The sequence below is a fragment of the Artemia sp. Qi Xiang Cuo genome, chromosome 5 (assembly GCF_049724085.1).
Source record: "Artemia sp. Qi Xiang Cuo chromosome 5, ASM4972408v1, whole genome shotgun sequence".
Taxonomy (NCBI): Eukaryota; Metazoa; Arthropoda; class Branchiopoda; order Anostraca; family Artemiidae; genus Artemia; species Artemia sp. Qi Xiang Cuo.
In genome coordinates, this window is record NC_142798.1 from 42,798,531 (window position 1) to 42,811,031 (window position 12,501).

Genomic DNA, 12,501 nt, shown 5'->3' on the forward strand with positions numbered 1-12,501 from the left:
ACACAAAACGAACAAGCAAGAAATATTCAAATAGCTCCAACAGAGAGCTAAGCTTCAATAAAATATAATTGTTACTTTTAAACTACAACTAGCCTACTGACCTCGATTTGAAGAATCGTAACAGGTATAAACTGCAACTGTATATTACTTGATTGCTAATGAATAGCTGAATTAAATGAGAGAGCTGAACACAATTTTCATTTAGTGGAACTAAATAAAGTGAAATTGACCACAATGTGCCAAAATCTCGACATGTGCATTCTTATGCAGATGTTGTTTTATTTTAATATAAGTATTTTAGGAAGACCCCTGCCATTCCATGACGTATAAATAACAGTTCAGTAAGGATAAATCCTTTTATTTGACAGTGAAGCCAACAAAAAATCTCTGGATATTTTGGTCACATACACAGTGACTGAATTATCCAGAGATTTCTTGTTAGTTTTACTGTCAAATAAAAGGATTTATCCCTATTGAACTGTTACTTGTTCGTTGTAGTTTAAGAAAATTGATGGACCTAGCCAATAAATAACTGAACAGAGGAAATAATATTCAAATTTCAGATGTGCACCACAACCCAATACAGTGGCAAATAATGTTTGAATTCTCTAATTTTAGGCAATATTTCAATTGTATAGACCTCCTTTCGGCTGAAGGAGATCTGTCTAACACTAAGTCTATACTGCCATTACATTAATTTTAATTAAAAACTTACTTAAGGAGGTGTCAATTTTCCTCGCTTCAAGGTCTGTTTGCATTCGCAGACCTAATTTTATAATTATAAAAAAATTTCTTATCTTAGGATGTTGTTTCCTCATATGTAACTTGTTTATTTATTTTTCTAGATATGTATCATAGAGCATATATTTCATTTTGTGCATAGAAAATGATGCATAGTGTTTGGTCTTAAATGAAATCTAGCAAAATTTACACATCAAGATACCTAGCAGGTTGTTTGATACAGCTATATGTTGCAACAAAAACCGCTTAGACTTTGTTTGAACTAATATTTAGAAAAACATATTTCAAGTTAAACTCTTTTGATTCATCGCCTAATCCTATGTCCTTGTCTACAATGTGAGGTTCTGATTGCGATGCATTTAGGTCAAGAAATTATCTTAAGGAATATTTAGCTACGCATGGGATTATTTCAGTTAAAAAAATATATAGATTGTGTCAAGAACAAGAAACGTTTGTCCATACAATGCTTCGTTATTAGTTTAGTTGAAAACTTACATCATTGTCTTGACGTTTTTTCAAGAACAAGAAAAGTTTGTCCATACAATGCTTCGTTATTAGTTTAGTTGAAAACTTACATCATTGTCTTGACGTTTTTTCAAGAACAATAAAAGTTTGTCCATACAATGCTTCGTTATTAGTTTAGTTGAAAACTTACATCATTGTCTTGACGTTTTTTCAAGAACAAGAAAAGTTTGTCCATACAATGCTTCGTTATTAGTTTAGTTAAAAACTTACATCATTGTCTTGACGTTTTTTCAAGAACAAGAAAAGTTTGTCCATACAATGCTTCGTTATTAGTTTAGTTGAAAACTTACATCATTGTCTTGACGTTTTTTCAAGAACAAGAAAAGTTTGTCCATACAATGCTTCGTTATTAGTTTAGTTAAAAACTTACATCATAGTCTTGACGTTTTTGCCTTTCTTCTAAATCATACTTTTCTGTTTCAAGTCGTACAATATTTTCCCATAAATCTTGAGCTTTGGCTTTGAGGCTGACAAGGTCGAGTCCATCTATAACCAGAGGTTTGATACGAATGCTTAAAGATATCCTCTTCTCTTCTTCTAACTGTTCTTTACTCTTCAAAAGGTCCATACGAGCGGTTTCAACGTTGGAAAACTAAAATGATGCCAAATGTAAATACTGAAGATAATCCAATTTAAGAACAAAGAATATTCTACTCAGCAAATAGTCAATTTGGGTGGCTTCCAACCATTTCAGAAAATAAAAACTTGTTTGCAAAATATATTTAGGATTATAAGCTTTGTACAAGAACATTAATTGCGGTAAACGAAAATTCATCTGTAGGAGGATTGACACGGGATCGACAAGAAATGTCGATCCCGTCGATCCTTGTCAATCCTTGTTGGGTCAACAAGGCCTGTCATCTTGACAGACGAATAAAAAAAAAAAAATCTCCTTTGTTCACCATTGAACCCCTCTTTCCAAACCTAAACTTATAGCATCTTCCTTTTTTATAGTTTTTTTTTTCTATTTTATTCTGTAGCATAAACTATTAGATTAAGCTGTTTTGCTGCATATATTTTTTTTTTCGAAATGTGTTTCTAATTTTCGGTTACTATTGGTTTAACGGTTATTTTATTTATTTTATTTACTTTAACGGTTATTAAATTGACTTCATCAATGAGCTATGCTACGCATCAACAGTGGCGTCATTTCGGGAGAAGGGGGTATATGCCCCTCTCTAGAAGTGTTTAGCCCCTCTCTAAATTTTGCAAGTTGGCGCCAATGCATATTGATAATGGTAGTTGCTAATGGTATATGTACACTTTAGATGGAAGAACTATAAAAGATGTACTATTACTAATCAGCTGACAGCCGTTTTTACTGGCGTTCGAGAAAATACATTGACATTTTATTACCGTTTTGTTTTGCTGTGTATTTTCTTTTAAGTACTATATGTATTATATTTTGATTGGTTAAATTTAATTTAAAGTTTCTTCTCTTCAATAAACAAACACATTAATGTCAATTATTACTGTTGAAAAACTAAAAACAGCAACTAATAAAACTTAAAAGCGATAAAAACCCCTCGAAAAGAATAAAAACCAACTTTGAGATCTGAAAATGCTATTGGGCGTTTGATATTTCAAAGCGGTGAACAAGAAAATTGTCTAATTAGCAGGAAAGGTCCGATTTGCCAATCACAAGTATTAAAAGAGGGAACTTGTTATTGTACATTTGGACTGATAAACTTGAATTTTATTTGATTTTATTCGCTTTAACTCATTTTATGAAAAACTTGCCTTTATATTTGTTGCTTTTATTCCTTTTGCATCTCATTGCATTTATTTTGCATTTCATCTTGCCCTATTTTTGGAAGTGTAAGTAGTTTTAGTTTTTCGTCTTTTCCAATTATATTCATGTTATTTTACTCTTGGGACTTTTTTTCCTTCGTTTAATTTTTTATTAATACGTCTATGTTGAAAAATTGCCCCGAGGATATTTTGTTGACTGAGCAGGAAAAATAATTATCATTTCCTTCCACTCGTATACTTTATGACTGGCCCGTAAGAACCTTACTTTTTCATCCTTCTTGTTTTGTTTTTTTCGATTCAAAATGGAAAAAAAAATAAAACCTACTTTATCAGTGCTTCCTGAAGTGGTCTTAAAATCGGTGGCTTGAGGCTCTTTTTTCGCAATAACTGTGAAATTCGGATTGGCTGCTTTCTGGTCCTGCAAAAACATAATAAATCTTAGTGTCAACATATTAAATCTCAAAATTATCAGCTTTAAGCAACACAGTAGGCTATGTCACACTAAATATTTGAGCCAGTCAAAATGTCTTAAAATACTTCATAGTAAGTCTTAACATTCAGAGGTCAACTGGGCCGGTCGGTCTTGGGCCGCTTACGGCCGGTGGTCTTTTTTTTTCTACGTACAAAAGTGCCATCGACATAGTTTTCAACAAAAAATCCCGCTTGACAATTTTTTGGCTCTATTATTATAGGCCTATGTAAAGATTTTGCGTAGATAACGGCATCCCGCTCTACGAAGGGACGGTTGCTGCTGTCAAAGAGGTTCGTTTGTGGGCTGAAATCCGATAGATATAACTTTGAGGTTGTCACTTGGCTCAGGGTTGAATTTTTGTGGGGCATTGCATGCCCGATTCCGTTCCAAGCTAGTAGGAGAGTCACTGGGGCGTCAAGGTGTTCTGTTGGAAAAAATTAAATGATAAATTTGTCCCATTCTCCTAAGTAAGGGGATTTTAGCTTAGTAAAAGTGTAACATTTTGGCTATTGCGTTTATCAGTATTAAACTTGTGACAAGATGGACGAGGTGACTGATGGAAAAATTAAGAGAGATGTGGAAAAAGCGAGACTGAAGCGAAGAAAAGAACTTTCCGAGGCTGGAAAAGACCCAAAACAGAAATTTATCATTTATATGGAGAACTAACGTCAGTAGAACTTTTTGCCGCTTTTTCCAACTTGTGGGCTCGGATTCAAAGTTTTTTTATAAGTCGGTCTTAGATTTTATGTTTTTTTCTCACGTCTTTCACTGTTGATTACTTAGGGGCAGATCTAGATATCAAAAAGCCTATCAGTCTATTGAGGCCGCGTCCACTATATCGTTTCTATTGGCACGATTATTGATTAAATTAGGTGCTTAGGAGCCCCACCCATTCGAGGTCCATTAAGTTGACCCTATGAGTCATTGTTACCTCAGTATAACTTTCGTGTTTTTATGGCGTTTCTTTCCAGTCTCAGGAGATTAGGCCTGGCCAAACGACGCCTAAAAAGGCAGTTTTTTTTTCTTTGGCGAATTTTACAGGTTTTGCTTTCAGAAAACCAGAGGTTAATGATCGGAATGGATTTTTTCGCAATCCTTGAATTTTGGAAACATCCTATCCGATCATTAAACATTGATGAAACCTGGATTTTGTAGTGCGATGGTCGAACAATGAATTTGAATCAAGATTCAGCGTCCTGGCTTCAATGCCTGTGACATTTTACAGAATTCTTGAGAACTTCACCCTTCCTTGGTTACTTGGTTACTGGGTGCTCTAATGCTTATATTTCATTTTGTGGAACCGCATTGAAAAAGCAGACGACATCGACCCAGTTTCAACAGAGGGAGAGCCAACATCGTCAAATACGCAAACACCGTCCGGACCAGTGGAGCCAGTAGTCGAGGAATCTATATGGTATCCGAGCCAAACTGAAAGTGGTGACTCGGACGCAAAGCTAGCTGAGGATGAACCACCTCTGACAGTAAGCGTGTATATTTCCCACTCTTTAACGCCGAATTCGAAATTAGATCAGAAATTAAACTCATGAGGTTACATCCATTCCAGCCGACACCACCTCAAATAGAAAAGCCTAGTTTTGACTTGGCTTCAATTTACCACCATAAACTTACTACTGGTTCCGTCTCACGATCCTGGGTTACTCTTGAAACTAGAGGACTGACAGTAAAATCAATTCTTTGCCATAATATGCATCGCAAATCCGACGGAAAGTCGCAGTTTGTTTCTAGGTTTGCCAATTTTAGGCATTCCAATGAGAAAGTCTAGGCATATGAAAAGTCGAAAGGTCATATCGCTGCGGCTCAAGCTGAAAACTGCCTAGATATTGGATGGTACATAAACGGCGCTTTGGCCAGTAAACGGAAAGAATAGATTTTGCAGAACATTCAAGTACTGAATCGCGTTTTTGAGGTCGGGAAGCTGTCGGGGAGACAAGTATTACCTTTTAGAGCACACAACGACCAGGAGAGACTTAAGCTTCTAACAAAGCCGGGAAAACACAACGCAACCTTTCTTAAGGCCATACTTTTGTTCTCGAAATACGATGTTTCTCTTAAGGAATATCTGGAAAAAGCCATAGAGGATAGCAGAAAAAGGAAATCGAACATGGATGCGTGCGGGAAATCCTGAGACACAGCTAACGGTCGTGGCTCACTCGTCAATTTTCTTTCTTAAACAACGGTCCAGAAAGTGATAAGAGGCATTTTGAAAAGTATGTGGAGAGCTATATTAAACGAAATCGGTGAAAAAAGGTACAGCCATCAAATAGACACAACTCAGGATGCTGGGGTTGTGGACCAGGCTTCAACCGTATTAAGATATGTGAAAGACGAAGAAATTCACGAACGGCTCTTTGCTGTCGTACCTGTCTATATTTCCAACTGCAAGGATATGACAAAACTTTTACAAGCCAATATCGAAGACAATGGACTTAAGTATAAAAAGGTAGCTGGGGAGTTGTTTGACGGTGCTTCTAACATGAGGGGCAAATTTAAGGGACTTCTTTCTCATATTAAAAACCACATTCCAGATTCAGTTTATATCTGGTGCTACAGCCATGTTCCAAACCTTTGCGTCGCTGATTGTTGCATTGTAACAGAGACGAGGAATCTCTTCGGCACCATGAACAGAATTTCGTATTTCTTTCCTGAGTCATAAAAACGAAAAGGCCTGTGGCAACAACAAGTAGAGAACACAAAAGAAGTACAGTCAAAGTTTAAAATGTTACAGAAAATTGGTGAAACTTGTTGGTGGTCAAAAGAGAAGTCGCTTGTTTGAATTTTTTCTGGTGACGATTGCATGTATTTAGATACAGTGCATGTTTGTCCTCGGTGGAAAACAGCATTTCTTTCAACTCAAAAACTGCATCTGAAGCCGATTCACTGCTGAGTAAGCTTACCGAGTATAAACCAATCCTAACCGCTCGCTTGTTCATTCTGTATTTGAAGTCATTGGCCCTATTCCAAGATATCTCCAGACAAAAGTATTGGACTTTTTGACGGCCTGGAACATGGTTGATAAAGCAAGAAAGAATCTAGGGAGCATTTCCTTCGAAAGCGTCAAAGAAAGCACCTGCAGGTTCGTATCAAAGATCCAGGACCTTCTAGAGACCAGTTCATTTGACCTCAAAATTAGATCAGAGCTACCAGTTTGTCACGATGCCAAGAAAAAATTCATGCCGAGAGAAACAGCAAAATATTCTTGACCTGAAGATCTGGAACAGCGATTCGAGTCGAAGTGTTCAGGTTAGTAATTGACCAAATAACAACCAGCCAGAAATAAAGATTTTCAGACAACAAACAGCTTAGTTCTGACGTATATTTCTTGCAGCCCACCACGTTCAGCCTTGTAAGTCGAGGTGAAATGGCAGAGTCGATCCTTCAAAACATTGTAGAGATGATGAAGATTTCTCATGACGATCTAAGGTCAGAGATGAAAAGCTTTGCTTCAGTTTATGACGAAATTATTAGAAAGGATAGTAAAAATACACAGGATTAGTCTGGTGCAGAATATGAGGACGAGTCTGAATTTGGAGCTGAATATGGAGGGGCTGATGTGCAAGATTCAACTTCCTGCAATTTATGCAGCAAATTGCATAATTTGCGAGTATCGGCTGCTATTAAGAAAAAAACCTGAAAACCTGAGCAACACCGAGTCCAACCGAGAATCAGGGAGATTTGGCACAAAAAATTATTAGCGGTATCTGTCCTCTTCCTGCTGTAAGCCTAATTCTTACTTAGCGAGTAGTACTAATTTGACTTCAGGTGCAAATGATGTGGAGTGCAATTTCCACTCATTGTTAAAGGTCATTTCTGATTAAACACGAAAAAACAAAACAAATTCTTTCTATAAGGAGGGGCATAGGTAGGGCCGTTTAACCCAAATGCCCCCTTAGCTTTTCGCTCCCAGTCCACCTCTGTTAACATTACTCGTAATAAGTGTGAAACAGTTAAATAAGTCTGAACAGAAAAATATGTCTTCAAACGAATAATAAGTCTGGTAAAGTCAAAAGAAGTTAAATTAAATCTGAATAAGAAACAACACATAGTTTTTACAAAGATTCTGTCAGAAATGACAAGGCACTGATAATTAAATGGAAATGTTATAAAAGCCAACTCTCTTTCAGAACTGTCTACGCAGGATGCTTTGATTTTAGAACTATGGTACAGAAACATACCTTCAAATGAACAGAAATCACTAGTGTTTTTAGCAGACCTCTTAAGTAAATCTGCTTCTATAAGCATGATGGCGAACAAAATAACTAGCCCAATAGAAATAAAAAATTTATTTGATAAGCTAAAAAGCCTCACCTATGGATTAAGAGCATTCAAAGAGGCGATAAAAACGATAACATAAACTTATCCCCTGAGAGCGAAACTGTTGTCTTTACTCAGGTCAAAAACTTATTATCGACACCGAAGACAAGCTCTCATTATGTTTTTTTCTTATCTAGAGATCCCGGAGATGCATGCGAGCAAATTTCTTCTCAGCTGTTACAAACCTATCAGTGCTCATACTTTCAAAGTTAAGGTGCGACTTTACAAAGGATTAAAGGACAATATAAAAAAAAATCTAAAGGAAAAAAAATATTTGGTGTTTACGCTCAAGGATAATCAACGGAAATGTTTGGAGACACGCGCCTGGGCACTGGTAGGGGGTCAATACTCCTCTCTTTCGTCTCTAGAATACAAGAACACATTGTAAAATCTATAAAATAGGAAAACTAGAAAACATTCTCACTCAAATCTTGGTAGAACAAAGCTTTTGATAACACTTACTCCCCATTCCGGAAAAGTTCCCTGTCGGTGCTCATGGGCACAAGAAGTTAATTATATGGAGTTTGGGTTCCCGGTGGTACTTCAAGAGTCTTCCACTTTTCATCTAGGCTTGAGGATAAAATCTTTGAATACAATGGTTTTGAAATGCTTATAAAAGATGACAACTATGAGATTAAAATAAAGAATACTGAATGCTTCACAAGTATTTTGTAGAAAATTTTACCTTGCGGCCTGCCTGGAGTGCCATCTGTTTCTTCTTTTCAATTTCTTCAAGCCTCCGTATTTTTTCGTTCTTTTCATCTTGTCTTTTCTGTTCAACTTCCCTTCTGAGACGATCTTCTTCTTCTCTTTTCTGTACAGCTAAACGCTTATCCTCTTCTTCACGAAGAACCTGAAAATAATGCAAACATTAAAGAAAACTCACAGATATCTAATTTCTTGAGAAAAGAAATGAAATGGATTAACACTAAAAGTGCCTAGCTAAAACAATAAAGTGATGGCTTAGCCTCTATACGAATAATGGTTTTCTAAGAATCAGAATGAAAAAAAACTCCAAAACTTGTAGCTCAAAGTAAAAAAGTTGATAATACATTGGTTACAAATTCTAACTACAGAAGAAGAAATGTTTTGTGCACGTCAACATAAAAATAATCCGGAATAGTAAAATTGCAAAGTGCCATTTATCTCATTGCTATAAAATAGAATAAACTGCTCTCATCTAGAGATACTGCACAAAACTACGTGCTCAGTGGCGGTTCTGGCCTCTGTTGTGCTCGGGGCAAAATCTTGATTAGCCCCCCCCCCTTAGCCCCCCAGAACTTGAAATTTGGCTTGAATCCATTTCTGGGAGTCTCATGCAGGAATTAATATATGACATTTTTCTTTGGCATATTACAGTTTTTCAAGTGATTGAAAAGCCAGTGTTCTCTACATTCTACCAGAATTTTTCAAAAGTAGTATGTAAACCCAAAGAAGATAAGTCTTCGAAATGTAAATTTTTTTCATCAAGATAGACGGAACTATTTTTTATGTTGGTAGAATTGCAGGACACCGACTTTTCTCAAAATCCTGATTTGGTTGTGCTATATCACCAATAAAACGTTCAAGAACGGATTCAAAAGTGAATTTGGAACATTTTGGGAATAGATATAAATAGACATAAAATATGTTTTTTAATAAAAAAGACAAATACATAACAAAACTCTTTCAATACTTAAAAAAGTATTTATTGAAAAAAATTAATAAAAAAATATATATTATAATTCTTTCATTACTTTTTTTTACTGAGAGCTAATATGCTTCGTATGGCGCAAGTAGTCTTTAATCCCTATAAAGACCATGATGGAGCAATCCAAACTAAATTTTCCTCAGTTTAATATATTTTGTGAAATAAATCCGATAGCTAAAAACAGAATTGGAAGCGTACCTTCCTCTTAGCTTGTTTTTCTTTGAGTCTTTTAAGTTCCTCCTCTTCTTTCGATCTCTGTTTTCTCCATTCAGCAATATATTCTTGAAGTTGGGCATCCAATTCGGCACGCTTGGCATCTTGGCGGGCCTAGAAGTTACGGTTTGTAAATTAATTTTTTTCATGTAAAAAACAAGCATCCTGATATCAAAATTCACAGTTGTCTTCAAGACACGTATCAAGCTATTCATAAAAATGAAAAGTGAACGCCTAGAGTAATAAAAATTCATTTTTATAAATTTTCATGATGAATTCAAATAAATGCAAACTTTTTGTCCAGTGGTGATTTTAGGTCTGGGCAGGGGGGGGCAGCTGTCCCCAGTTTTTCTAATATCTGACATTAAATACCTTCTACTTTGCATTTGTAAACTCCTATTAAGGTACTTAATTGACTAAAAAATTGTCGTAATTGGGATTTTGTATACCTTGCCCCCCCCCCTAGTTTATAAGGTCTAAAACCTATACTGTTTTAATTTTAAAGTTACCTATTATAAATTCTTAGACTAAGAAATTTGTCATAGCGGTTGCCTCCCGGCTTATTGAAATCGATCCTTTTAAAAGTATTGGAAAACACTCCCAAAAACACGTGCTTCCTTGATGGAAAATGCACCACTGAATTATACGAAAATTTCGAGCCAGCGGTGATGGAATATTGTTTTCGAGATGAGTGAAACAAGAATTTTGAATTGTGGCGGCCATTTAAAGTAAAAGAAAAGAAATAGCATTGCAGCAAGGTGCCGTTGTCACCGTAATGAGTTGAAACTCTTGCCCAAACAGAGATAAATGATATCGAGTGTAAATTCCAAGGCATCCAATCAATTTAAAATAATCGAAAACCCTCATAAGACCCCCCCCCCCAATTCCTGATGACATATAATGGGAGTTGGCTTAGTCTGTCCATAAACATATGTGAAGTCGGTTTAAAAGGAACAATTTTTACGGACGATAATTTGAAACCATTATGTGAATGAATTGACTCATTTCAAACTTTATTTATGTAGAACATTCCATAGTTGCACGCTAGCTTTTAAGGGCCTGAAATCTTTAAAAGAAAATGTCTATTTCCGTATTTTTCACTTTATCATGAGAGATCCTTCAGATCAATCGTGAAAAAGAGGAAGAACTATAACTTAGCTCTTAACCCCATTCATTTGAAGGAAAATATTTAGACTAAGTGTTAAGAGTGGATGCTAAACGATGGCAGATCCCCTCTGATTACGGAAAGATTTATAGCTTAAAATGAAAAATCATATTCCTTTGCTTTTCATGATGGTTCTAAATATGTAAAATTCATAAATTTTAAAGGAATCCATCAAAAGTTATTATCATAATTAAATCTCAATAGTTTCAGAAAAGGAGAGAAACATTCCCCAAATTTAGAGTTTGATAAAAAATGTACCACCAAATTTCGGTGCCTGTGAATAAAATAAAAAAATCTCTTTTTCAGAGCGATGGTCGTAGAATTCTGGAGTGTCATTCAAACAAGTAATCACGTCCAAACATGGCGTCGTATCAAAATTTCCAGGTTGGCATTTTAATCAGATAGGTCGATATATAAAAAAAGAAAAAATTTATTTTTGAAGATAAATTGACACGTGCAGCCACAGAGGCAAGGGCCCAAAATTATAAAAAATTTCTCATTTTACAGATACACTAATAAATATAGAAAAAGTGTAGCTTTAAATAAAGATTCTATATTTCAATTAGCGTAACTTGTATCTTTTATATTGTTCTTTTATCTTTGTTGTTGTCTTTTCAGATAAAAGTATCGAGAAGCAACAATTAAGTAAAACTCAAAGTTTAGAAAAGTTCATACAATTTTGAAGTTAATGATGAAATTATTCTGAAATGTTTATATTCTGCAAAAATTCTAAAAAATCAGTTTTTTTAAACACAAATAAAAAGTTATAATATTGTTGATTGTCTTTAAGAACAATACAAAATTATTCATTTACCTTCAGAATATCAGCACCTTGAACGTCTCCATGTTCTTCAACCGCTGGTGCCCTAAATAGATACATCAATAATATAAAATAGATTCACAGTCATCAATAGCACATCAATTTTCTTTTTTGCTTTCAAAGGGTAAAAAAAGTATTTACTCCGGCTTTCACTAGTTGGGCAAATATGAAATAGCAACTGCAAGAACACATGATTAAAATTGGCCCTAGGTAGTCAACTCTCAGTAGGATTCGAACCCACAACACTCTCACTACCCCTTGACCATTATGGTATGTAGAAAAAGCAAGACCCAATGGATTCATTTTAATCCCCATGACAACCACTATTTGGTTTGTTTTAATCTTTTGATTGCATCATTCCAAATGCAAAATGAATGATCTCTAGGAGTTGCACAACGTGAATAATTAACAAATTCAAAAAAATATATACATAGATAAGAATATTTTAAGCCAGCTATCAATTTTTTTTTGGTTTTACTGCCATTATATTATTTCTTTTCTAATATGTTTTTTAGCTCTTCATTTAACACGCTCCTTGGTCGCTCGTAGGGATCCTATGTTTGTGCTGCTATTCTTTTGTGTTATTCTGTGTCAAGTCCAAACGTAAAAGTTGATTTAAGAAAACGAAGCTAGGGGAAGCAAATATTCTCGCTAAGTTTTTCAAAATATTTAACTTGATTCGACTGGCTAATTCCAAATGGTTACCTAAAGCTTTTCTGGGTCAACACAAAGCAAGCCAAGGAGTATCTACTGTAAGCTACTGAAAAATATAAATCGTAATCCACATCTAT

The 12,501-nt window shown here is 35.2% G+C and overlaps 1 protein-coding gene across 13 annotated transcripts in view; it reads right to left on the minus strand.

The window, feature by feature from the left end:
- up (Troponin T, skeletal muscle) overlaps nt 1–12,501 on the minus strand; it is a 62,681-nt gene that overhangs the window by 34,264 nt on the left and 15,916 nt on the right. For all 13 annotated transcript variants that reach the window (XM_089089610.1, XM_089089612.1, XM_089089609.1 and 10 more), the window contains 5 exons: nt 11,705–11,756; nt 9,711–9,839; nt 8,508–8,675; nt 3,344–3,436; nt 1,637–1,858 (listed from right to left, as the gene is read on the minus strand). In XM_089089610.1, the coding sequence (XP_088945736.1) occupies nt 1,637–1,858; nt 3,344–3,436; nt 8,508–8,675; nt 9,711–9,839; nt 11,705–11,756 (664 nt within the window). The remainder of the gene's footprint in view (nt 1–1,636; nt 1,859–3,343; nt 3,437–8,507; nt 8,676–9,710; nt 9,840–11,704; nt 11,757–12,501) is intronic.